This window comes from Penicillium brevicompactum, assembly GCF_028827555.1.
Source record: "Penicillium brevicompactum strain IBT 35665 chromosome Unknown utg000001l_segment0_segment0, whole genome shotgun sequence".
Lineage (NCBI taxonomy): Eukaryota > Fungi > Ascomycota > Eurotiomycetes > Eurotiales > Aspergillaceae > Penicillium > Penicillium brevicompactum.
Window position 1 is genome coordinate 1,146,834 of NW_026623203.1, and position 26,849 is coordinate 1,173,682.

At 47.7% G+C, this 26,849-nt stretch overlaps 7 protein-coding genes across 7 annotated transcripts; 4 read left to right on the forward strand and 3 right to left on the reverse strand.

The window, feature by feature from the left end:
* Nucleotides 1-5: 5 nt before the first annotated feature.
* N7506_000233 (alpha/beta hydrolase) lies at nucleotides 6-845 on the reverse strand (the record flags this gene model as incomplete). Its single annotated transcript, XM_056949529.1, has 3 exons — nucleotides 6-380; nucleotides 438-760; nucleotides 809-845. 3 exons carry the CDS (start codon nucleotides 843-845, stop codon nucleotides 6-8), a joined length of 735 nt encoding a protein of 244 aa, XP_056815444.1.
* A 6,081-nt stretch (nucleotides 846-6,926) lies between these two features.
* Nucleotides 6,927-7,943, reverse strand: N7506_000234 (uncharacterized protein; the record flags this gene model as incomplete). The annotated part of the gene is made up of 1 exon (XM_056949530.1): nucleotides 6,927-7,943. The coding sequence occupies one exon, from the start codon at nucleotides 7,941-7,943 to the stop codon at nucleotides 6,927-6,929; it is 1,017 nt and encodes a 338-aa protein (XP_056815445.1).
* A 489-nt stretch (nucleotides 7,944-8,432) lies between these two features.
* Nucleotides 8,433-9,059, forward strand: N7506_000235 (uncharacterized protein; the record flags this gene model as incomplete). Its single annotated transcript, XM_056949531.1, has 4 exons — nucleotides 8,433-8,532; nucleotides 8,589-8,637; nucleotides 8,701-8,718; nucleotides 8,822-9,059. 4 exons carry the CDS (start codon nucleotides 8,433-8,435, stop codon nucleotides 9,057-9,059), a joined length of 405 nt encoding a protein of 134 aa, XP_056815446.1.
* A 3,145-nt stretch (nucleotides 9,060-12,204) lies between these two features.
* N7506_000236 (uncharacterized protein) lies at nucleotides 12,205-12,779 on the forward strand (the record flags this gene model as incomplete). Its single annotated transcript, XM_056949532.1, has 3 exons — nucleotides 12,205-12,503; nucleotides 12,576-12,593; nucleotides 12,647-12,779. 3 exons carry the CDS (start codon nucleotides 12,205-12,207, stop codon nucleotides 12,777-12,779), a joined length of 450 nt encoding a protein of 149 aa, XP_056815447.1.
* A 3,706-nt stretch (nucleotides 12,780-16,485) lies between these two features.
* Nucleotides 16,486-17,235, reverse strand: N7506_000237 (uncharacterized protein; the record flags this gene model as incomplete). Its single annotated transcript, XM_056949533.1, has 2 exons — nucleotides 16,486-17,010; nucleotides 17,071-17,235. 2 exons carry the CDS (start codon nucleotides 17,233-17,235, stop codon nucleotides 16,486-16,488), a joined length of 690 nt encoding a protein of 229 aa, XP_056815448.1.
* Nucleotides 17,236-18,915: 1,680 nt separating this feature from the next.
* Nucleotides 18,916-19,583, forward strand: N7506_000238 (uncharacterized protein; the record flags this gene model as incomplete). The annotated part of the gene is made up of 2 exons (XM_056949534.1): nucleotides 18,916-19,038; nucleotides 19,110-19,583. 2 exons carry the CDS (start codon nucleotides 18,916-18,918, stop codon nucleotides 19,581-19,583), a joined length of 597 nt encoding a protein of 198 aa, XP_056815449.1.
* Nucleotides 19,584-23,227: 3,644 nt separating this feature from the next.
* Nucleotides 23,228-26,849, forward strand: N7506_000239 (AMP-dependent synthetase/ligase; the record flags this gene model as incomplete). Its single annotated transcript, XM_056949535.1, has 4 exons — nucleotides 23,228-23,782; nucleotides 23,835-24,574; nucleotides 24,622-25,645; nucleotides 25,695-26,849. Coding segments are annotated over 4 exons (3,474 nt in total), but the record flags the coding sequence as incomplete, so codon positions are not given.

Consider the following 26,849-nt stretch of genomic DNA (forward strand, 5'->3'; position numbering starts at 1 on the left):
GAGAGTTATTCTTTGGGCTTTAGTTTCGCGTCAACTATATCAATATCCTCCCAGGCCTCCTGAACCACTTCAGCGAGCCCTAACACTTCTCTCAGAAAGCTCGCAAGAGATTGACTAAAGCTCAAAAGCTCTTTGTATTGGGGCACGTAATGACCACCGAAAAAATTGTATAGCCACGGGAATGAGCACTGTTGTGCGAGGCTCCGTGTCTGTTCAGGAGAGACCGTTGAGTCCAACTCCCCGACGGCATGTAACATCGGAGTCACAATTTTTGGGGAATAAAAATCTTTGTAGCACGTATTCTCTAGTTTGAAGCCACTCAGGGATATTGCGAATAGTAACTGCGGATGGCGTCGCTGAGACCAGTCAGAGGTGGGATTCTATCCAGAAATTAGAGCTGGGAAATTTTAAATTACCTCCCACGGGATACCACAAACTGCGTTCCTCTTCTCCAGCATCGAAGTAACGATTGCTGTCATGGCAGCACCCGAGGAAAATCCAATTATGCCACTAAAAGGACCGTTTTGGTCGAGGGTATCAAGGATGTGCTGAATAGATCTCTCCAAGCCGTTGATTTTATCATTTTCGGGTTCACCATAGCCCCAGACTTTCTTATCCGTGATATCTTTGTCATCGGGATAGGCTGGTAGCACACCGGACAGATATCTGAACTCAAACTCTATCTCGTTGGACAGAGTGCGAAAGACATCTCGCAAATACCGAGTTTTTGGCTTGAAGATGTCTGCTGATTGACCGTGTCCTAACATTTTGTTAGTCCCTTCGATACATTATAATTGAGTTGATGTACCGTGGAGCATTAAGATTTTGTGAACATTGGTGGGCATTGCGAAAGTGAGGAAGCTAGAAAGCAGCAACGTAGAATAGAATAATCCTCGAAAATCGTTTCCGTGCGCTATTATATATCTGCAGCACGTGTGAAAGGATACTTGCTTTTTATGAGATCTGGTACGATAGTGTAATGGTGTTGCCGTTTATCCCGATGTATCCCATTTCTTGAACAGCAATACGTCAAGCTATACTATATTGGTTATCATGATTTGCACTTCATGTTCAAAGTAGTACTAGGTTCGAGTCCATTAAATTCGTCGTCTTGCCATCATCCGGAATTAGTATGATACAAACATCGAACATGTTCAAGTTTTTGATTTGTTACAAGATGTGAGTTTCGTCGGTGAAATCAAAAGCCGACAATGATCTGACTATTTCTATTTAATCGGAGTCTGTATGCCAATTCCACCAAGTTAGCAGGTTAAGAAAATGGAATAGTTTTTCACGGACTATGGATGATGTACATTAATACATCTATGATAGATGATCTATCATATGGGCAAGATGGCGAGGAAACCTTTGCCCTTCGTCCGCGAAACGTTGAACACTCCCCTCACCATCAACACACCATCAACATCAATGTCATTGCCCGCCAACGCCACCGTCATTAACCACATCCCTATAATGTATGTTTCCTATCATGAACTGTTATGGGCCTGGTAATTCAACACACCGCACCGAGCATAAATATGTTCACAGTTTCGTTTCTGCTCACCTAAGGTTTTGGGTAAATAGTTTTTTCTTTTCTAAATGAGTGCCAAAGTTGTGGTCCTCAATTTTTTGGATGATCAAGTAATGAAGACCTGTCACCCAAGGAAGACGTTTTTGGACAAGCGCTACGACTGTTTAAAGTGATCCTGTCCCGTCAATCTCAAAACATCGCCTGTCCAGAGTGCCACAAAATCCTCAATGAAAATTCAATTTGTCGATATGGAAGCCAGCCGTTGCGATTCAAAGCCCCGACGCGCACTACAACATAAGCCCGTTCACACTAATGGCTCTGTCGACCCAAAAATCCATTTCTGCGGCAGCGGAATGCTGCTTTTCTTTATTTTCCATATAATTCGGTGCTCTTCGTCAACAAGCAATGCGATCACAGCATTGGTTTCTCTGTTATCCAACCTCTTTTGTTTTGGTACTTCTGCTTTTTCCCATTACTTACTTGACTCGGGGAAGCAACTCTCTTCTTCCTTCTTCCTGTTGGACCACATCGGAATTATTCTACACATATGGGGGACGTCCGTATCGGTCTTGCTATTAGAAAATTCTGATAGTGGGAAAATCGCTTCAGTAATTCTGGGAATCACACTGGCCGGGATGGTCTGTGCTACCTATTTGATAACCTGGCCAAGAGAGAAGAAAGAACGAATGCTAGTCATTGGGGTGTTTGGAGCATTGGCTTTATGCAGCGTCTCACTCTACAACGCTGTTTTCTCGAAAATGTCTCGACTGACGGCATCTTACATCTTCTTGGCTCTGGTCAATGGCATTGGAGGGTGGTTCTACCCCCGTGGGTCTATTCAAATGCTGAGTCAACGTTCAAGCAAGCCCTATATTGTGTCAGGGCATTCTTTGATGCACATATGCTCACTGACTGCATCAATATTTCACGCTTCAATTCTGGCTTCTTGTGTCTGTGTCTGACCGACTTGAGCACCTCGCCGCACGAGAACCTAGTCTCGTATGTTCGTCTGAGCGCACAGAGAGCACTTTGTCTTAAATAAACGATGCCGGCTAGTGATTTGAGTTGCAATACGAGGCTGGTGCAGATCAGGAATCAATCCGCATCATCGGAAATTACACCCTCAAAGTCTACACGAGGAACGAAATATATTAAGAATCATTTTCGGTCTCATGTTGTATATCTAGTCCCATGTACCCCCCGAGAGATAACAATTAGTCAATGCTCTGAACTCCAACACGTGGCTGCGACAACACCTGCGGGTAAGTCACGGGGACCTGGCTCATTCGAGCCGCGGCATACGCGTTCGCTAAAGTAGGGCTGCATTTTGTTTAGTAGCCAAGTTCAGGAAAGGACCGATGTCTTGAATTTCTGATGTGATATACAAACGGGACAAAACGGACCTCATACAGAAATGGGTCAATGAACTTTGATAAATATAACCGCACTAGTTTCAGTGGGGTCTACGTCTGTCTGGTGATTAAGTGAAAATAAAATTTTTCGACAATAATCAACAAACTAGCACGCGCACTAAACATTGCGGTGGCCCGGCGAGAGGCGATACATACATGTTATTTGCTGAAGTTAAAGAAGGAATCTGAGCTTAAGGGTATTTTCGAGATAGCGAGGTCGCAGGATGCTGAAACTTGAATTTTCCAACTGCTCGATTGAGAAGACCGTATGTTTTGACAGTAAAAAGGGAGAAAAAAATATAATACAGATGTTTTTTCCTACAGTGCGTCCCGAAACTGGTGCAACCGCTGACACTCTTCGAACGTTTCTCCAGCCCCACCGCCAAGATACACTAGACCATATTAAGATTAATCCAGGAATATCAATGTTCCTGTATCAATCTCGATACCGTGATTTACATTTATTAAAATACGGTGCCTTGTCTCGTAACTGTACTGGGATCCAAAGGAACTGGAATTTTCCATGAAGATGCAAACAAGGCAAACGACAGTGTTTTGGAAGTGCCTCGAGAATCTGGCGAACTGTCACTTTCCTCCCACTCCTGTCCAAGTGACGGTCTGGGGGACTTACACGGCACCAGACCTTGCAAATAGTGACTTGCATTACTTGCTTACTATACCTGCAGACTACTCATGAACCCACTTATCATAAAACTCAGCCTGTCAGCTACAGTCCTCTTTCTTGATGCTCTGGAACACAATTGGTGGAAGCTGACACAACCATGTTAATAGACTCCTCAGTGGCATCTTCTGCCTTGGGGGTATGACTCACACTACTTTCAACGATTATGATGATGATGCTTACCGACCCGAACTGTCCGATTTATGGGAACGAACTCCCTCGTATGCCCCCACCCCTGGTTACCCAGACCGTGAATGGACGCCACCAGTAATCTGCCCTTCACCTGATCACGAGGACATAGTTGGTGAATGTTCACCTTCCTTGCATCAACATCTATCCGACCAGCAGAGTTTTGATCCTATGGTTGAACGTGCAGATGGAAGTGCATGGGATGAACAATCTCCGGACTGTATCCACTACCAGATCGAGTGGAGGGTTAAATTGAACAATCGAGTTGTGGTCAAGGATACAAAACAAGACCTTACTCAACCACCTAGGTCCTACTGGGAACAGATAAAAGAGGATGCTTTAAATATTCTAGGACGGAAGACAGCCCGTGGCCGACGGGTGAGACTAGATGATACTGACATGGTGTTATCGGTGAACTCCCAACGGAACATTGACAAACACTTTGAAGGTACTAGTGTTGATTGGACAGCGGTGGAGAAACAGCTGCTAGCGTGGGCCTCTCTATTCCCTCGTGGAAAGAAGATCCGGCTTCAGATATCGATCAACTACATAGAGGACAGTGGACCCCTTCCTTCTAGAACGGACAAGCGAGGAAAGTCATCGGTGACTACACGGATGGTCGCTGACCGGGACGCTCAGATTGACGCCGAGCAGGTCTCCGGCCAATATTCTGTCTGGCGCGATGTATATCGTATTATGCGGTGTCCCGGGCCTCCATGTCGCCACGAAGGACAATACTGCTGGCAAGATCCAGAGGGAAAAAGGCACCATAGATTGAAGACACACCATCTGAAGGCCCTCGTCAAATATGTGGAGCAAGGTGGGGTTCTCGAGACCCACGCTGATGTCCCTGGTAGTGTTCGCGAGCAGCTCTATGCCGAAGAGAATCAACGACTGGACAAGAAAAAGAAAGCTGCGGAGAACTCCACAACGGGTTCAATGTGTCCTCCAATTAATATCAATGTCCTTCCAGCTGGATCTCAACAATCGACGCAGCTTCCTGCTAATACTACCATACCAACCGGGCCAAGCTACACCGAATCAATCATAATCGACGGCCTGCTAGATGTCGCTGTGGACGAGTATACTGAATGGCAGCAATCGCGGGTGAGCAACGAGGCTTTTAGGGAGAACATCAACAAAGCACGCGATGTGACCCTCGAAAACTGTCTCGACCTCATGCAGATTCATGAGGATCAAGACCCAGGTCTCTTTGTTAAGCACGGCGTGAAAGTAGGTGCCGCCAGGCGGTTTGTTCGCGACATCAGCCTGTGGGTGCGACAACGCAAAGAAGCTACTTGTAACGAAAATATCCGTTTAGTCTAGATATTCTATATACTGTGATTAGAGAATAGTCTGCACTGGCATGCTGCATTTATCCCTTTGCATAAGTTCGGTATAAGCTGTGTATTCTTTCGGCGATCATACTGCACCAAATCAGGCAAGATTGCTCTAATGACCTTTGCCAACATGCTGGTATAGTAGGCTTTTTGAATATAGTTTACCCCCTCCTGACACAGGCTTTCTTTCCCGCCCCCTTCGGAACGTGCTACATCAAAAAATATCTGTGCTAGTCTCTTGGCAATGGGGCCCGTAAAAAAAAAAAGCAAATAATAGGGTGAAAGATGAGAAGCTGATTTCGCTGCTGACTGAAATATTCTTGGATATTGAGACCAAAGTAAAGTGAGGTACGAAGAGAATAGAAAATTACCCAAGATGAATCTATAATGGCAATAAAGTGCGGAGTGCTGCAACAATTGAAAGGCACAGACAGGTGATAAGCTGACTCATATCGGGTTTAAGTCTGCCCGACAGAATCTTCTACTGTGGGTATTTAGTGGTATCATAATGTAGCAGTGTTACATAATAAATATACGGGGTCATTCCTAAAAGGGACCCCGGGGTTTCCATATGGCCTGAAGCGGGTCGATCCATTCAACAGAGTCTTCACATTTCTCACCCCGTATTTAATGTAGGATTGACAGACCCCAGATTGCTGACTTCAGCTCTCTTGCACTTGGGGAGATTACTTTCTCTATTCAAACGATGTTACAAGAAGCCAACGTCAGCCATGAATTTCTTAGAATCTGATCGTCTTTACTTCCGTGCCTGGGATTCCTCCCGCGATAAAGAATGGTATTTCGCAATGCATTCCGACCCAAGAATCTTTTACAATACTTCAAAAAGCATTTTTCAGCCCATGAAGAAAGATTCAGTTGAGCCAATTATCAAAGAATTCGAAACAGCCCTTCTGGGGGTTGTTATCTGCAAGAAGTCATCACTGAATGCGGCAGAACACCCACCAGCTTCTGAATCAGAGAGAATTGGAATCCTCATGATCAAAAACATCCCTCCAAGCCAGGTTCAAAACAGATGTGCTGATCTCGGTATCGAATTAAGACCCGACGCACAAGGCCAAGGCTATGGAACTGAGGGTTTACGTTGGGCTCTCAACTGGGCTTTCAATATGGCAAATCTACACAGGGTCCAATTAGAAGTGTATGGGTGGAATGAGGTCGCCCTGAAAACGTACCATAGGGTTGGATTTCAAGAAGAAGGCCGATTGAGGAAGGCTGTATGGAGAGATGGGCAATGGTGGGATGAAATCTGGATGGGAGTTTTGCAAGATGAATGGTCATTATAAATGTTATTGATTAGAGTCTGCTACAGTGATGATTATTTCATGTACCCTGAGCCCTCGCAAAAAGTGATATACAGGCGACAACTACTTTCTAAATATATGGTGATTGATCCCTGAGAATGTTCCAAACTTCCTGACGGTGAACTTTGAGCCTCACCTGGCAAAGCTTTTCGTGGCCTCGTTGCCTTTTGCACTGTTAGGCTGCCCTTATGGCGCGGCTATAATGAGTTACTGGTTGAGGCCACCGACAGTTGTCCGCGGCTACATCTCCATTAGAAATTGCGGGAATGCTGGCAATGCTGAGTTTAAGAACCTGGATAACAATTGGACGGCAGATGTGGTCTTTTGGCTTTCTTTTTTCCTTTTCTCAAGCTCAAATGACGACGGTTTGTTGTGAAAACGGCGGCGAAGTTCTTCGATTGTAAGTGTGGGATTGGGAGGTGTGAGTTGAGGTCTAGTCGTCGGTGGCGGTCAAGACGTAGTGGCGTCAGTTTGTTTTTGGCATGTGGGGGAGATGTGGTCTATAGCTAGGCCAGCGTGCCGAAAATGTCCCTTCGCGCTTTCCTCCCTCGCACCAACAACGTCAACACACCATTCGAGGAAGTTGTCGAATCCTTGCTCTGGATTTTCTTCGTAAGATTGCCAATTACGCCGGATAAAGGCCTTGAGCTCAGCAAAAAACTCCTCAATAGGATTCAAATCAGGAGAATATGGGGGTAAATACACTAGCTTTACGCCAGCTTCTGAGCACATCTGTTCAATTCTGCCCGAGTGATGAAAGGATGCGTTGTCCATCACTAGTACAGACTTCGGCTCGGGCCATTTCCCACAGTGCTGGAGAAGCTGCTCGATAAAATCCTCAAAGACGGATGCGTCAGTTGAGCCCTGGAACACTCGAGACAAAATAATGCCGTCTTGCGCATACGCAGGCAGAATGTGATGACGCTGATCACGATGAAATTTCGACACTTGAACCGGTGCGGTACCAAGGGGGGACCAACCCGTTCGCCGGAAGCCGATCCTTTTGTCACATCCAGATTCATCGACATAGACAAGGTGGTAAGACTTGAAGTCTGAGATAAAATGATGGTATTCGTCCCGATGGTCAAGGTTGCGTTCTTGTGCCTTGACCCGAGCAGTCTTTTTTGACCATCCTTTGGACTGAAGGGCGCGACTCACGCTAGATTTCGTTGCTTGAAGAGCGAATTCGTCCCACAGAAAAATAACCATCTCTTCCAGATATAAGGCGGGCTTTTCAATCAGATGGTCGCACAGAGCCTCTAGCATAATTGGAGCGATACAACGGGGTCGTCCGCCTTTATTAAGCGGTGCTTTGATGCTGCCAAACATCCTTATATTGGAAGAGATTCTTGAAATGGTGCTTTTGTTGCAACCAGCGGCCTGTGCCATCTCAGTTATAGATAGTTCGCCACTGTGGATCATGTCATAAATAAGCTCATACTTGGAAGGAGCTAGGTTTGGAGCCATCTTTGGTTGAACCACTCGTGATTGATTGTCAAATGAGCTTCCCGAGGAAAGCTGCTTCGGATGAGGGGCATGGAGGTGTCACATGTATTGAAATTTACATGCTAATACAGGATTGAAATTATTATGTCACCTTCGTACGAGGAAGTACGCATACAGCTGTCGGAAGAAATCCAAATATAGACTAGAATTTCTTGGCAGTGGGGCTAAATAATCACTTAAACGAGTGTAAATGGTTGCACCAGTTTCGGGACGTACTGTACCTTTGATGGGGCTTTGACAGAATACTTCCTATACAACTATGACTTGAATCAGAAACTCTGAAGCGTTTTTTGTCACTATTATACAGCATGTGTGACAGATGGAAATACGAGGGATCACCAGCCGACGGTCCTCGTCACGTGATCAAGGACTCGCGTTCTCTATAAAGACATCTTTCTCCTTGAGTATTATTTTCTCTGGGCAACTACTCTTCTGCTTTCTTCTCTCAAAATGGATATCACAGAAAATCCCTCTGTCGATAGCAACCCTCCCAGTGAGAATAGCCCTAGAGAAGTGGAAATCACTGCATTGAGCGAGGAGAATATTTGCCGTGAGTACCGAGAGGTACAGCTGTTAATACTAAGGTCAGAGCTGATTGAAATTCAGGGTCTCCACAGCGAAATACTTTTGATCTTTTGCTCGCATGTGTCAAGGAGTGAGTTCATAGCATCTATGCGCCCTGTAAATCACGTTCAGTTTGCTAACTGATATTTCTTAGATTGGATGAGCGAACCCAGTGAGTGCCTTCTTCCCCGCTATCACACCCCGTGAAATGCTCATTTGGCTTTGGTCGGGGTCGTTGCTTAGCACTTTAGATGATATGCTGCTGATCTAAACAGAACAATCGAAAATTGCTTCCAAGAGCAGGCAGCGTACAACGCTAGGCTACAGATAGAAATGGAACAACTGCGCGACGAGGTTCATGGCTTCAAAGAGAGAGAGTTCGGCTTGAAAACTCGTGTGAATAGCATATGCAAGTCGCTGGGAATTTCGACTATTCAGGGAAATCCAGCGCGCCTACCCAAGGCGGCGCGCCAGAGGCGTGCTAGGATCAAGCAAGAACCTGGTTCTGCATGAATTGGCAATATGTTTCAATCTAGAATGTTTAGTCAAAAGCGAAGAGGAAGAAATCAGATATTATTGACAGACAAGATTGCCGAGCCATTTTTTCAACAGCTACTGGGAAAACTAGGCTTTCGAAATTGTACCTCTGTAGGTTTCCCCTTGATCGAGCTTTGTTAAGTTGCATTTTGGTGGCAATAATAATACAATTTGGGCGAATTGTAGTTTTTTTTTTCGTTAAATTTCAGACGTTGGACTTTTTATTAAATTAATATACTAGAGTTCATAGATATTATCACAAACGGGGTAGAAGACCAATGTTTACTTCTCGAACTGTCGCGGGGATGATTGCCTCTGTTGCTGATTCAGGCGCCTTCCACCTTCCATCTTAGCTAGATCCTAATGTCTACTTTATATTCATTTCTGCTCGGCTTTGGATTTCCAACTGACCAAAACATTATTGCCTTCAGTCATATTGTCAGTGAAGGTGGGGACATTGTGGAGCCACTAGACGGGCGAACCGTGGAAATGCGTGCAATGCGAGCCGCTCGGGGTTTGGGCGTGGTCCACTCTAGGTATACCTGTAATTACGTACGAGGGCCGTTTTTCTTACCCCTGGCGATCAAACAGCCCAATTTGGCTACATGCATGATTAGCAACCGGTCTATCCATTTCGCTACCTTGGTTGAGGATCTAGAAAGGAAAGAAAGAATCCGAGTTGCTCAAGCTCGAGTTGGTATTCGGCTCCAAGCTTCGGGAAAACACCGGACAAATGCAATCCTCTCCTGAACTCTTTCCGTAAGTTTGGGGTTACTCACGTAAGTAACAGAGGCATTTTAGTCATGTTGGAGCTATGTCGGATATCAAGATCAAGCTTTGGTATAACGCAAAGGCAGGAATAGTTCTGAAGTGGAGCGACTCGTAGCTGCTAGCAATTGAATCTTTTTGTTAATATACCTGCCTACTTACACTGTCCACGCCCTTTTTCCACTCTAGAGCAGCTCGTTCGCACCCCAACGAGATGAAAGCCGAGATGAAAGCCCAGAAATAGTCCTTCTTCCTGATCACTGTAGTCAATCTGCCCTTTCCTGTCAGTTCTACAGCCACGATGTACCTGTGTATAATTACGAGAGGAACAGATATATCGGTGAAAATAACCGATTGTAAAGTGCAAACGCACTTCGCTACGAAGCAACATTATTAGCCCTAATCCAGAAGCACAGGTCATAGGAGGAGGACAGGAAACAGGTCCTGGGCCAGTCTTCTTCCATTGCCATGAACCCACTACCCGTACTTCCGCCCTCGTGGATAGATGACCATCACTAGCTCTGGCCTAAAGCTCTGCGCCAGATTTGAGAATGGGAGAAGACTGGCCAAGAAAGCACAGTAACGGAGCTTGATCCAATATTTATATTCCCATGTTAAGATGTTGTATACATCCATCCGCATTATTACATATCCATTCCTGCCACAAAACCACCATGCTCATTATGTATTGCCCGTCCATACTATTTGAATCAGTCACTTCCGGTTTCTCCCGTGGAAATATGGATGCGGCGCATTTTCTCCCAAAGTTGTGAAACAAACAGTGGCTGTTTACGTCGACGAAAGAAGGGCTTGGGGCTAATGTAGACTAAAGAGGCAATCAGCAATCGTCAATGCGATTCAATGCGGGCTTCACGACGACCTACTCGGGGTGACACAATATGCTGGGCTAGGGGATTCACGGTCATCCTGGCACTGCAAGGTCACTGTAGAAGCTTTCGGGAGTGAGGTTTCAGATATTTTCTGTTGCTGCAAGATTCGGCGAGCCCAAGGATCCGGGGTCTGAGGCCTAAAGACAGGAGGGCGAGGAGGGAAGCCCTTTGGAAGCCTCTGATGCCGGTACCGAGCCCTACGCGCCACCGTGCGGGTGTGTGCGGACAGTCTGTTAGAGATCGGACGCCGTCGTCTAATCCCTTTCTGGAGCTGGTTGTATTTCCCTCGCAGCGACTCGAATGATCGGTATTTGTTGTGTTGCTTGGAATATTCTTCGGCCCTTCTTTCCCACGACATCCAGCGGTGTTCAGATAACCATGGTTCGAGGTTGTTCTCCTCGGATGCAGTCCAAGGAATGTAGGCACCTTTCGGCATTGTGGTAATCAGAGTAAGTGTCAACAAAAAGATCAACCGTCAAGCTCGGTAAGAAAATCAAGCAGTGAGGGCACTGGAAGACATGGGGTGAAGAACGACGGACGACATCAATTTAACTGTTGTATACTCCAACTCACCATTCCTATCTTGAACAAGTATATCATTAATTCATTCGAAGGGTGGATGCTCCTCGCCAGTAATTGAACTGAGGCGGAATCTGCGGAGTTAATCTTCCCGGGCATATTTGATGGTCATTGAATTAATACCAGCTCAATTTTGGCGAAGCGAGTTTAGTGTAGTTCGTTTCACAGTTTTTTTCTATTTTATTTCACCATTTCTTTTGGTCTATCACCTTCATGCCCACTCGAATTGCTCAAGTGGGGCCGGCTACAATGAGGTCGACTAGATCGTAAAAGGCTGTACTTGAGAGAATTGGTTATTTTACACATTCTTGCAACGGTGATCAAGCGAGTTTTGGCCCTCCCTGGTTGTTTATCGGCCCTTCGATTTCTCGGAGAGGAAAGGGTCGTTGAGATCTCTGAACTTCAGTCCAGCCGAGCTGCATCAACTATTTGCTGCGTCCAATTGGTCGAAGGGGAAAAGGCCCTACTTGTGAGCCTACACTCGCTCGGACGATAGCTGTTTTCTGATATTGTCTACCGGAAATCCATCCGGGGACAAGAACAGAAGGATTTTGCCTGCAGGCCGAGTGGTTCTCTCCGAGGGGCCTCAAGGTAGTATCGAGTCTCTCCCCTAGACCCCCGTATTGAGTCTAGACCTGCAGTTAGAATCACATTCCAGCCAACTATATTTTGATTGTGGGGTATACTTGGAAATCAAAGGGCGCCTGGATTTCGTAGGGCATACAGCTCTAGTCCTCTGATTGGTACAAGCTCTCCATCATCGTCCCCATCCGGACTATAAATCAAGTGCGATCTCCAACGTCGGTCAGAAGGTCTGGCTGTAGCTTTCCACCCTTTCTTCAATCCTTTGGGAGTTCATTCGCCTTTTTGATAAGACCTGAGCTATGGATATCGTGCAGAATCCATTCTCCAGGCAACTGCGCACTGCGCTTGCCTCCAAGCCTTTCGACATCTGGAGCATTCCCGGGTCGGATCCGCTTGCCCAAGATGAGGACTGCTCTTATGACATGGAAACACAATCCTGCGCAGGAGAAAGCTATGCGCCGATGGATGAAGACGAAGGAGACGGAGACGCAGGAGACAGATCAGACGCCGATTGGGCTATGGAGACCCAAAGTGCGGATGATCATGGTCCCGCAGCGGACCCTAATGAAACGTTTGATGCTCCCGTGTCTATTGACAGGTGTGTGAGCTGTTTGAACGAGTCAGTCCCCCCTACATGCCGGAGTTACGAGTGAGGCTAATGTCATTCTAGTCTAGACAAACGAGTTCGGTGGGTGCCCAATTGATGCGTGCTGCAAAAATAAGCTAATAGGAATCTCCCAGGTCCATGGAACGTCAGCTCGAAAAACAAAATCCCTGGAACGACGATATGGCACGAGGCATGAAGACCATGCAGGGTGGGTACCAGGAAGTCTCGATGCTCCGAGAAGAGTCGGCCATGCTGAAAAAGAGGTAGCGATGCTGAGAAGACAGCTCGACTCTCTCTCCAAGGGTAGCCCAGTCACGGGGCGAAGACCACCCGGACGCCCCAGGCGTGACGCAGAAGGAAGGCAGGGAGAGCAGGGAATGACATCGTAATACTTGCGGCACATACATATTATTCATTCGCGCTTCCAGCAAAATTAGACAGGCCGAGGCCAACAAACAAGCGATAGTGATCATTTCAACGCATTTTGATACGTACACCCATAATGGCATGGGCTTCAGGAGCTACCAGCGTCCGTGCGTAGCGGGTCCGAGATCTACGCCGTTAGGAACCTAATGCAATTTGAGAGTCCGCTGACTGATTACTGTCAGAGCGCCACTGCGCTTCGCAACCCAATTTGGGGATTGATTACGCGCTTTTGGGGAGACGATGGTACCTGGACCGCGGAGAGGTGGAAACAAAACGAACGGCCCACATGATCGGAGATGATTGTTACACGTGCAGGGTCGATCATTGCCGTTTCTGTCTGCATCCATCAGAAATATTGGCGAATACGAGACTAACCGAGATAACAAGCACAAAATCAGAAAATACAGGGTGTAGCGAAGCTATTGCTCTCCAACCCACTTCGATCTTTGCGCTGGCGTGTTTGAAAGACTTTTCTTCGCTTAGGGTAAGATGGTTCCTGGCAAGAGGATCTACTCCCGGGGAGATGTTGCATCGTCCCGATGCAAGCTTGGGAATATTGCACCAATAAGAAATTGACGAAGTTTGAAATTCAAGTATTTATGAATAGCTTCCACTTGCGAGGTATAGTCTTTCCCCCCCCCAATAGAGTTCCCTAGCGGGCATCGTGGCGGGTATGTCGGCATTCCTACGTTACGTCTCGGGGGCATGCAGTGGTCGCTTAGGCTAGACTGCCACCGGATTCTATACTTGGTGAGTCCCCTTCTGTTCCTGCTCCATATGCATCTTCGCGCTTGCTATGTCGAGCTGCTGTTTGGTTTATCCCGAGCACAACCAGTTTCTTGGGGGTCTTCAAACCTCCAACACACCACAGTACAGATCGTCGACTCTATATGGAGACTCTCAGACCCGCTTGCCGTGGGAATCCTGCCTGTGACCCGACCCGTGCCGCGGTGGCCCACCTCCCAGAGGGTGGTTGATCCTGAGAAAATTGGGTAGAGCCTCTGTCGGCTTGCAAATCTTTCTACGATGGTAATACTAATGTATGAATCATGGTACACTTGGGAAGTCTCGGCTAGGCCGCGACCCCCTTTTGTAAGTTTGCCCCGTCTACCCGATATGCCAATCCATGCCTCTGCTGAGCTCTGCGGCCGACTGATAACTGCCAAGAATCTAGATTGTCGGCTGGCCCCCGACGATGATCCCCCGCCGATCTTCCTCTTTTTATGGCTCTGGGGCTTGAGGCAAATTGCAATTCTTCGTGCTTGATTGACCTGCCGCCTGAAGTCGGGAAGGAAACCGGGAGACGAAATTTCTCACCAACTGGCGATCTGTGCTGCGCTGCGCTTGGTGGCTGCCAAAAATGCCTTAGGGAAAGCCAATGCGTTGCGCCACGAGACGTTGGAACTCTAAAGTGCGACACAACGGCGAGTTCCACAAAGCCATCCCTCTTTTTGCATCCTCTTTTTCATTGAATTTTACTGACTTTTAAATTTCATTGGATGGTTTGAACTAATTACCAGCCAATCACCGAGCATGGAGTATACAGGTTTGCGATCCTCGCCCATGTCCCATAGCGTACCCATCTTTTATTATGGGGAACTGCCCCTGAGAAAAGTGGGCTTTGTTTTTGCTTTCGATGTCTAGACCTGACCCATCTCAAAGTACGTCGCTAGACAATACTCCTTACTCCGAGAGACACCCTCCTGAGGAACGTCGGCTTCAAAGTCAAGAAAAATTTCGCTTCGTCTCGTGAGGTACCCCTTTTCGATGTGAGGGGAACGAGTTCCCCAAGCTACACTCTTTACGGAGAATCAGGTTCAAGTAAAGCGCGGCTAATTTCCGCGGCTGAGACATTTGTGGCTAGGGCGGCCAATCCAAACTCTCTATTCGACAGCCTGATCAGCCTCCTCCGGCCCGCAATCCTTCCGGGGACCCCGGAAGCAAAATATAGTGGTGCAGTCAATACAACCTAAAAGGCAATTCCAAATACCTTATCGATCTTTATACTAGCACATCCGTCCGGTATAGCTTAGATGGCCTTGGAAAAAATGAATACAACTATAAAACGAGTTTGCGAGTCCCCACGGAATGAGGACCTCACCCCCTGAATGCCAATCCGTCGTCTTTTTTATCCTATATATTCCATTGGCTGCTATGACAGCATGGAAAATTGGTTGGGCCCACTTCCCCAAAATTCCCAATTCCTATGGTGGAGATCCTGCCTTGATCGGCCTGCGGCCAGAGCCGTCGATTTTGTGTCATGTGGCATGCGAAGGGCTTGCGGGAGAAGATATACCCCAGTCTCTGCGAACTATGCAATTTTCGAACACCTACATTTTATTTCTCTCCTTTCCTGTCTCCTTTCTCATACAATAGTGACCCCGAAACAGCGACATGAAGACCCCTCCAGTTCGTTTACCTCTTTTGGGGGTCACATAAGCATGGAGTAATAGTTCTCATGGGGAGTTATCTCTGCTACTTGATGTGCCCCGCCTATCCAGTTACCCATGGTCGGATCTACCCTCGACGGCCGGAGTGCCCGATTCGGTAAGATTCAGGCCAAGGTAAACCGGACAAGACCAATACAGGTTACGATCTACGCCGACCTCCTTCCTTAGGAAACTCACGCTCTTTCGGGCACATTGGGTTTCGTCAAAAAGTCCCCATTCGTCCGTGGAGATGCAGTGGGGGAGGTAACGACCATACAAAACAAATTATATGTGCTGCAACGACAAAATTTAAGCGAGCGCTCCGCGGGAAAAACACCAAATCATATGCGGCAGTGCGTGCGTGCATGCAGGATGAGACGCGGGAGATGCCGGCCCAACGGTGAGATCGATGATGCACGGTCTTATGCATTTTAATCTTGACTTAACGCTATTTTCGCGTCTACTTACCTCAACGGTCGCCCTTCAGAAGCTCTGAACATTCATTATGAGTTACCAATATGATTGTCGCCACTTCGCGAATGTACTGCACAGAATATGAACCCTTTTATTTTTCTCTCGACCCCTGAAAACCTTCTTGCCAGCCTCTATTGATGGAGTCTGAGATATCGCGCGAGCCAATGAGGGTAAAGATAAAATACACTCTAAGCCGTATCTGGAGGAGGCCCGAACACGGCGAATTAATGCATGTCATCTGGCTTTCGCGCCAGTCGGATCGTAATACTCCACTGACCCAGTGCTTGGTCAGATTCGGCTTGACGGAGATCGACATCCGATCGCAGACGTACGATGGAGTATACGATCATCACGGAGGTAGTGAGTAGTTCCCCGTTTGCTAATTCTTGGGTTTTTGAGACCAGTGCGCTTAGCACCAAGCCACCTGGCCTCCACAGCAGTCTTTGGAGGATCGGCCCTGCAGACTCCGACTCTCCGCTGCCAAGAGACTACATCGCAGTGATCAGGTGAAATAGGTGAACTCAGAGCCAATCTAAGTGTAGGAACACATTTGTATTTAGTATTCAATATTAACCGATCATATAACAGTATCTCTAGAAACAGTCATACACCACGGTCCACTCGCTCGGGGAGACTGCAATGCCTCATGGCAGGTGTGGATATGAACCGAGCTGGGGAATCGTAGGAAGCTCGGACGAGGAATAGCCCGGAAGAGGTTGCGCCGGCATACCGGGAGGATCAAGCAGGTAGTTTGCGTCTTGGTCTTCCCAGTGTTGTGCCACATCAGATGAAGGCAGCAGAGTGGAAAAGTATGCCTGGTCACTTTCATTCATCATTCTTGTGATCTCGCTGGTCAGGGATGAAGCGGAGTTTTGGAGCTCCCTCAAGGACTTCTTGTATTCTTCCCGTGGCATATGGTCTTGGGAGGTGGCCGCTTCCAGGCTTTCTTTCAAGGTAACGATCTCGCTCTCCAATTTGCGGCTCTCGTCCGTAGCTTTCTGTCTTTCGACGGTAAGCTGTTGGACTTTTGCTGACAATTGGGTTCTTTCCGCGGCAAGATGTTGGCCTCGCTCGTTCAGGCGGGCGATATCCTGCTGGTGGGACTTTTCGGCTGCTTCAAGCCACTTGATACAATCAACATGGTCTTCCGGCCGGGAGGCATGTGTCCGCTATACCGGATGATGATGTTAGCAAACCACTATCCTTCAAAGGTAATTTAAATGACTCACCAATCTTTGCCGCAATTGGGCTTCGCGTGGGATGGATCTGGATTCAACATCGTCGGCGCTCGCCGGCAAAGGTCGCACAGGGCGGGTGACAGACGTTCTGGTCTTTCTCACCCTGGTGGGAGCTGGCACGGCAGGATTATGCGATGCCGTTGGCATTCCCGGCATAGTGAGCAATGGTTTGGCGGATATCGCAAGACAAATGTCCGCACTGAACAGATCAAAAGAGAGAGAAAGGAGAAATAGCTGTATTCCAGCTCGCTTGAGGTGGGCAAAACAAGACTTAAATGCAATTTCAGTCGGGTAGTAACCATGTCACGTACTCGCTTGACATTATCACTGCGTTTAATCACACGCCAGCATCTCCGTTTTTGTGCTGGTCGGATTAAGAAAAGCGTCATTTCACCGATCCACAATAGGCGGTGGAGACAGTAAACCACATGTACAGCTCAACCGCTCTGTGCAAAATATGGAGAGTACCGTACCCATGGCTTGTTTCGGCCTCTGGGAAATGAACTGCTCAAGCCACTCATCGTTATGATAACCGCTTGATAACGTGTTGAATTATCTGCGAATAATCGATTCGAAACGAAGAAGTCAAACACTATCGGTTGTTGATATCTCGTGGCATCCCAGCGAGATTGTGGAAGCATGTTCATTTGAAACAAATTCCAAGCTACGAGAAATCGATTTTTGTTCCCGCGTTGAGAAATCTCCACAGACGCAAGACAGAGAATCAATTTTATTTCCGCCAACATCCGAGCACTGAGGACTAAGAAGAGGACTACACGTTGGTACACTAGCAATAGCTTCTCATGCCTTTGCCATTTTCGTCCTCGTTCGCGAGCTAAAGGGAACAGCCAGTGCGAAGATGGGGCAGGAAATGAGACACTGACGATTCTACCCGCAGATCTACCTTTACTATTATGTTTGAATGCGACTGAAATCTCTGAACTCCCGGGCTAGCCTCTTTGTGGGAGCTTCGTTGCAAAAGATGTCCCGAATAGGAAATTGCAGGGGTGGCGGCAAGGTAATTAAGACGGAGCTTTGGAATGGCCAGTGTCATTTACCAAAGAGCCTTGACTCTAGACAGCCCCTCTACCTTCACTGAGCTCTAGCACTACGTTCTGGGATTCAAAAGAGACAGGCTTCGCATTTTTTTCGCACCTGTCCTCATGACTCTGGGGCTTCATCGGCTGATAGATGGCAGGTGAGTAAGTTACCAGGTGTGGGTAATACAGCAATTTAATCTCTCCGTCGATCAATACCCGGGAGCCCCATCTCCGATCCGCAAACGGTTGGAGGTGGATCATTATATGCGCTATTGAAGTTCTGCCCCGTTTGTACACCGAAGGAATTAATTACGGATTCATATTTTTATTTTACTAACACCCCACTAAACACAATTTATGTTATGACTACAATTATAGCCGGTTTTAGGAGCTCGCTAAATTGTTTATCTTAAACCCAGGTAATCTTTTTATTTACCGTTCAGGTACTGCTTCATGTATTATGAAATTCACACATATTTTCTCCACCTCGTTTCTTTTGCTTCATTTGACAGAAAGACCTGACTTGCGTAATTGACCTAGTCCACATTCATCCAATGAGCTCTGGATTGGTAATAATATGGCTTCGTTACTGCAAGCCTAGCGGGCACGGTGTCAAAGGTTGGCTTTTCAAATTGACCATTTCTCATATCGATGCTTTGAATCTCGCGCACGGTCTCATTTACTGCTAAACACGTGCCTGACCCCATCAACTGGGTTTCGCACTCCTCGCCGGGACCCAGGCTTTTTCTCCCATACTCCGTGTGTTTCAGTCGATTGAAACGCAACCCTACCGGCAATGGCTCATCCCGCACCATATTTCCGGCCACAGGCTTCCAGAACTGGCTTCAGGAGCTCTATGGACTTCGCTCACGTTCCACCCTCGCGCTTGCCTGTCACTGTGCACGGAAAATCAATACCTGTAGGTCATTCTATTATCGCTGGTCTTGATTTGGTCACGCTGTTAACATTTTCTCGACTAAATTTGCACAGGCGTCAGTCACAGAACACAGTTTCTCAGAAACGCAAAGTTCAGAATGGCTAGAGACTTCGTTCGACCAGTCTACAGCAGCGTCCACCATCCAGCGCCGCCCTGGCAATTGCAAGAAAGACAATAAAAAAAGGGGACAGAGACGAAGGAAACAAGCGCGTCAGCTTCAATTAGAGCACAAGCAGCTTCAAGAGCACAAGCAGCTTCAATTAGAGCACAAGCAGCTTCAATTAGAGCACAAGCAGCTTGAAATTCGAAACAAGCAGCTTGTCTGTCAACAAACCCAGGGCCAAATTGAGAATCAGGGTCTACGTGAGCAGATAAGGCGTCATAAGGAGAGTTTGCGAAAATTCCTCTACAGATGTCATGTCAAAGGTTCTTCTCTTGCCAAATCAGTCGACATTCTGCTCTCAGATGCGCAACGTGTCCCAGAGGTGTACCAAAAATGTGAGGTACGAGCATCAATTCGCGCATGACGGATGACCTTTGTGAAGTGTACACTTCAAGTCATGGAGGCATGTTTTGGATGACTAGACTGGCGAAGCTGTGCTTGGTTTTCACCATGAAAGGGGAAGCGACCTGGCAATCAACAATAGTTGGCTTATGTAAGCTTCTCAACTGGGGGGTTTAATGACTTCAAATTCATCCCAACATTTTCCGTCTATCATAGTCACCGTAATCCAACAACTACATAAAACAAACGGAGAATCACTAAACAATAATACTGTATCCATTTCGTCATGAAATAGTTCTCATACTAAAATATTGATAATTGGCAAACGTCTATGGTGTAGATGAATACGGATGTGCACTGATGCAAGAATATATAATCACAAAATATATTTTGATGATGAGGCCATTTTATTGCCATTTTCAATAAATGCTCCCTAGAGATGTGTTCCTGTTCCCTTAAGCTGCGTATGCTTTTCAATCCCAATACCCAAGACACGTAATATTTTATGCTAAAAATATACCTACAAACATACTGATGCTCAGGGTGTGGCGGATTGAGCCCATCGCTCTTCCACTTTGACAACGACTGTGGGTTGTTGAGAGAGGTAAACGGAGCGAATTTACTGTACTCGATCAAAGCTCGAGATTGATCCCACTGATCACCTTACGAGTTTAAACTTGTAATTTTACCAAAGTGCGTACGTTGATTAGAATAGAGGACAACCACTTACAACCGAACGCCCACATGACCGATGATTGTTTATTTACCTGCTGACTGACTATTCCCAGCCCCACATTAAGATCATGTTTAATCCCATGCAGCAAAAACGTAAATAAATCAATAATAAACTGCGGTAATCTGCTTCATTTCTTATAGTTGGTTGGAGTCACTTGAATTTCGTGGATTTTGCCTGAGGACGGAGATCCCTCAAGAATGCCTCATGCCGGACATGGTGGTGCCAAAGGGGATTGAAGGTGATAAACGTGTCGTGGTTAATTGCGAGTCAAAAGTGTTACTAATGTGAGTGAGTAAGCGTGTCCGAGCGGAGTTGGGGAGGCTGGACTCGGAACAGCGCACGTGGCTTTCCTCGAGTACCGTACAAAGAAATATAAAGCCCACGCTTGCCCCGGGTCTCAATTTTGTTTCGCTCACCATGGCTCGCCGGGACTCACCGCGATGCCTATAGGAGACTACAGCCGTTCAGCTTTGGGTTTTCTGCTCATGTGATGCTTGAAGGAGACTACAGCCGTCCAGCTTTGGGTTTTCTGCTCATGTGATGCTTGAAGGAGACTACAGCCGTCCAGCTTTGGGTTTTCTGCTCATGTGATGCTTGAAGGAGACTACAGCCGTCCAGCTTTGGGTTTTCTGCTCATGTGATGCTTGAAGGAGACTACAGCCGTCCAGCTTTGGGTTTTCTGCTCATGTGATGCTTGAAGGAGACTACAGCCGTCCAGCTTTGGGTTTTCTGCTCATGTGATGCTTGAAGGAGACTACAGCCGTCCAGCTTTGGGTTTTCTGCTCATGTGATGCTTGAAGGAGACTACAGCCGTCCAGCTTTGGGTTTTCTGCTCATGTGATGCTTGAAGGAGACTACAGCCGTTCAGCTTTGGGTTTTCTGCTCATGTGATGCTCACATGATGCCTCCAGCGATAGGACAGACACCTCTTCGTGGTGCTGGAGATCATTACTCAATCGTGCAATCGTTTGAGGAAGCTAAGATCTGTCCGAGTTTATCTCATTCCATGCCTGCTATTCTATACCAGTTCTGTCAATCTAAATTAGTTCCATTTGGATCTGGGTGTTAACAATAACACTTCCTCCATTTACCTAAAACTTTACTTTATACAAACACCCTTGCTCACTTTGCTTTTATTCTGCCATTAATTCACCGTGGCGTTGTCTACCGTGAAGCTTGTAGAAGGCCACAGCTGTTCAGCGTTGGGTTCTCTGCTCGCGTGGCTCACGGTGAAGCACATAGGGGGCCGCAGCTTTGTAGCGTTGGGCTCACATCATGCTCTAGTTCCCTCCAGCTATCGGACAGACCTTTTTGTGGTGCTGGAGATCATTACTCAATCGCAAAGTCGTTTGAGGAAACCAAGATCTGTCCCCGGATACCTCCTTCCATGTCTGCTATTTCATGTCTGACATCTCTAGAGCCGTTTTGGCTTTAATCTGGGCCTCAAGATCCATGTTGTAGAATAATCCCCTCGGTTAGAATTGTCCTGAATCTCAAACCAATATCCAAATTATCTTCATCCCTCATAACTTTGTACCTCAAAAATCTAGAATCGTTTCAGTCTCGAAATGCAATGCCCAGATTGTTCAAGTGCGTGATCAAAATCTTTTTCACCTCAGTGGTTCGCCTCTTTTTACCCATCATCTGGAATGAGATAAATATTGTGAAGCCAGATATTTTTAAAGGGTGTTTAACTGGGTCAATTTTTGCTATTGATTTGCAGGGTGGTGTTTTTACTGTTTATTTATGATACAAACTTCTTCACCATTTCATGGAATCACGCACCCGTCGACATCCTGCGGTATTGATTCTCGACAAGGGTGATGACCATCCTTTCAATGTCGGTTTCAATGTCGGAAATTAGCAGTAACCAGACGGACTACATTACAGCATAAAGCGCATTGATAAATCATTGGCTTGGACCGATAAATATCACTTATTTTGCTGATCGTACCGAATGACTACAGCGAGTTAAACAGAAAGAAAAAAACAAGAATAAAAGCGGTCGCTATGTTTATGAGACATTTCTATATACCACCCATAGGATTCCATTCTCATTACTATGGAATCAATGGAGTCCGCGGTCAAGCTTTATGAACGCTGCTGTGATTGCTTGATTGGGTCCAATAGTTAAACACCCTGATCTGGTTCAACCAAATATTTCGCCAAAGGCCCAAAGCGCGGCCACGGCCTCACAGCCAATGGGAGACGACAAAAGACCCATACAGATAAACTTACCAAACTTGCGTTGAAAGCGAGCACATTCGGGAAGTCAATCGATTGACTTGGTATCACCGGAGTGTTTGAAACCTAAATGATCAATGGCGCGGAGTACCTGTCAATGCGAAATCAACATCCTGCCAAGGCTGCATGGTGACTGTTAAAATAGAAATAAATCTACAATCACTGAGTAATCGATTTTAAAGTGGAGCTACCAGGGAGAAACCACAGCACGGGAGACGAACGGTCCTAGACTAGGTGCCATTTCTGTTTATTTACCACCCCGACACCGTTTATCGGGTGAATTTACCGAGCTCTTAGCTCACTAGGATGTGTCCCCTCCGCATTTATTCGGTCCATTCCCCAGTATTGACCCGCTCAATCTGACAATATCTATCACAAGCCCGCGAATGGCTCTGCTCCACTGGCCACTGATTCTTTTTACCTGCACCTTGCTCCTCATGCTATACTACAACTCGGAAGTACAAGGATACTCTCAGTCTTTATGTTCTCCGTCTCATCCGTGGTATCAAAGATGACAGATTTCAAGTCGAATGCCGAGCTGCATACTTCCAAAGATGTTCTCAAAGATTCTATCAGCTCAATGAGCAGTGGAATAATTGACACTGCTGAGCCAAAAGCAACACCGGCAGGTCTTCCAATTTCTTGCTCCTTCTTGTCCACGACGTACATTGATAAATTTCCATTAGAACCAACGGCAACCGAAATCCACAAAGACAAGATTCACAGTGACGTCAGACCGAAAGCGTGTGTCTTCAGGAGGTTTGGTAGAGGTACCAATCATTCAAGCTCGCCGCCGAGGCGCATGCCGGAGAAAGAGGGCCCGCGGACGCGTGAATCGAGAAAGACAGCTCAGGGAATACAACGAGCGACTCATTGCTCAGAACGGGCAAGACGAAATCAAAAGTCAGCTTCTGGAGCGGCAGAATAAGTCCCGCTGGTTCTGGGATGAGGAATACTTAGCCAGCAAGCTGAATTCAGGCGCGTGGGGCATCCAGCGCAGCGACCAGACAGCCCCGGCTGCTTCCTTTGATACCAAGAATCCGTTAGTTCGGGAATTTGGACAGCTTCAGGTTCTCGATGACCTGATCCGTTTGCGAGCGGCCGACATTGTCCAACATCCGATCCTTGCCTATCCCCGATCAGCGAACCATGCCGCGGCCTATGACTACTATAGCGGTCAAGCCTTGAATGGCCTGATCAATCAAGCAGCGGCAAAGCTTATGGACTTTGGCTTTCAGACGGTAGGTACATTGAGGCCGCCTGTCCTTACATGGTCTGACAACTTTTCACTAGCCAAAGCAAACCAGATCGATTGTCGCCCTCCTCGCCTTGTCAGATCTCGATATGGTAGTGACATTGTTTGCGCTGAGCCGACTAGGTTACATTGTCATGATGCTTTCGCCGAGACTGTCGGGCAAGGCGTGTGTGTCCTTGTTGGAGGCGGTGGGGTGTGAGACCATTGTGTACGGAGAAACCCCCGGCATTCGCACGACGGTGGGCGACATTTTGCAACGGAGACTAGTCAGCTGCCATTCACTACCTCGATGCTCCTTGGACAATAAATCCGAAGCTAGCTTCTCCTTCCTTTGCCGCGATCGCAACCCCGACACACCCGCTGTGATCTTGCATTCTTCAGGATGCACTGGTCCCCCCAAACCGCTGTTTCTGACCCATCGAGCGCTCATGTCATACCTTCTGGAGGGTCCTGGGCTCACGTCGTTCAGCCCTCTTCCCTGGCACCATCTGCATGGGCTCTCCACCGCATTCCAAGCCATGTGGATGAGGAAGATCGCGTACATGTGGAATGCCATTCTGCCGATGACAGCGGAGCGCGTGCTCACCGCCCTCAAAGAGGCGCGACCGGAGCTGATAGCGGCAGTCCCATATATGATTCAGCTGTTGGTGGATGATCCCCGTGGCATTGCGGCGCTGCAGAATTGCACACTGGTCACTTACGGAGGTGCTGCCTGCCCTGACGAATTGGGGGATCGCCTGATCAGAGAAGGTGTCAATCTTGGGGGATCATTCGGCCTGTAAGTTCCATTCCTTGGTGATTCTTCCACGCTGACATCCAGGCCAGCACCGAGGCAGGTATTGTGGCTGATTCGATCTCACGGCCCGAAGATGATCCCTGTTGGAACTACCTGCAGTTCTTTGACAGTGTTCGACCCTATGTTTGGATGAAACCCATCAGCGAGACCGAATCACTCTACGAATGCGTTTACCTGGCCGGTCACCCGGCTTTGACCACATCCAATTCAGACGACCCGCCCGGCTCTTTCCACTCTAAGGATCTTTTTGCTCCTCATCCTACAATCCCGGAGCGATGGAAGTTTGTGGCGCGATTGGACGACCGCATTACCCTCATCAATGGCGAAAAAGTCCTGCCACTTTCTTTCGAAGGCTACGTCAACCAACATCCGCTGGTCCATGAAGCGGTGGTGGTGGGAGTGGGCAAAGCCACTCCCGGTCTTCTCATCCTGCGCTCCGAGGAAGCTGGGACCCATTATCCGACTGGTGAAGACTACCTCAATGCGGTCTGGCCGTCCATTGAAGAAGCCAATTGCCACACAGACGCCTCTGCTCAAATCTCACGGGGCATGGTGGCGATTCTGCCATACACCGCAAATTTTCCCCGAACGGACAACGGGACTATAGTCCGAGCACAGGTCTACCAGCAATATGCTGAGTTGATCGAGACCTTGTACACCGCGGAAGCACGCGCCGAGGCGGGTCTCCAACTTGACCTGGCCTCGACGCAGTCTCACCTTCTTCGGCTGTGTTCGGATAAATTCGGCATCTCCATCTCGAGCGTGGATGCCGACTTGTTTCCGGAAGGTATCGATAGCCAGAAGGCAACACATCTCCGCCGCTTGATTTTGCAGCATTTCAGGTTCGACCCTTGTCACTCTCACAGTCAAAACTTGGTGTTTGAAATGGGCACCATATCGCAGCTGGCCCAGTATATCTGTGCGTTGCAGAGCGGAGGTATCATATCCACAGCCGAAGACACTGTTTCACTCATGAACGACCTGATTGAGAAATACTCCCTGTTTCGGAAACATCTGCCGTGTCCGGAAACCCCACGGAGAACAAAGAGCGTCGTAAGTCATTGCAAGTCTGACTCTGATCCATCAATCTGACAATGCAAAGCTGTTGACAGGAGCAACTGGCTCAGTGGGTGCACACGTGCTGTTTGAACTGCTGAACGATGACTCGGTGTCGACCGTATACTGTCTCACGCGGAAGTCATCTCCGCTGAAGGCAGTACGCCGCAGCTTGTTCGAGAGGGGCCTGCTGCTCTCGCCGGAACAGACTTCAAAGGTTGTGGGTCTGAATGGCTCACTGGAGCGGCCTGATTTTCGCCTGGACCCAGTAGGGAGGATCTTTCGTCATATGCAAGACTCGGTGTCTCTGATCATCCATACCGCATGGCCGGTCAACTTCAACCTCCCTCTCACCCACTTCGAGCCCCACATCCGGGGACTCTACCATCTCATTGGGTTTTCGCTTACGGTTCGAAGACTCAAGCCTGCGGTCATGTTGTTCTGCTCTTCCGCCTCTTCGGCGCTAGATGCCTCCTCTGCCACGATCCACGAGGAGCCCCTCGACCTCGACAGCGCGGTGATGGGCTACGGCCAGTCCAAGTTAGTGGGAGAAAAGATGATCAGCCTTGCACGTCAGTCAGGAGCCAGGACATATTCTCTCAGAATGGGCCAAGTCTCGGGACATTCAAAGAAAGGACTATGGAAAGAATCCGGGGTAATCCCTCTGATGATACGCTCGGCACTGACCCTGAGAGCCCTGCCTGAGCTACGCCAGGAGTGCTCGTGGTTCCCAGTGGACAAGTTGGCTTCAGTCATGCTCGAGTTAGCTGAATCGTGCTCTGCGCCTGACCGCGATGTTGGACCAAACCGCGCGTCCGAGCCCTCTGGAGTGGTCCGTGTTGACGACTCGATCTATCACGTGTACAACTCGCGCGTGTTTTCTTGGTCTGAGCTGCTGGCGACCCTCAGACGAAACGGATTCCAGTTTCAGACAGTGACGTTTGAAGAGTGGATTCAGTTGCTCCGCGAAAGCGAGGCACGGGGTGAAGAGAAAATTAACCCGGCCGTCAAACTGATCCATTACTATGAGATGATATTTGGTGTCGTGTCCCCCATTAGGCAGAACGGGACGAGGGTGTTCGTGACGGACAAAGCTGAAAGAGACAGCGTGACTCTACGCAATGGTTGCTTGAGTATTGTCAAAGACGGAATTTTGGACTGCTATGCCAGAAATTGGTATATGAGGTGGACGAACCTTTAA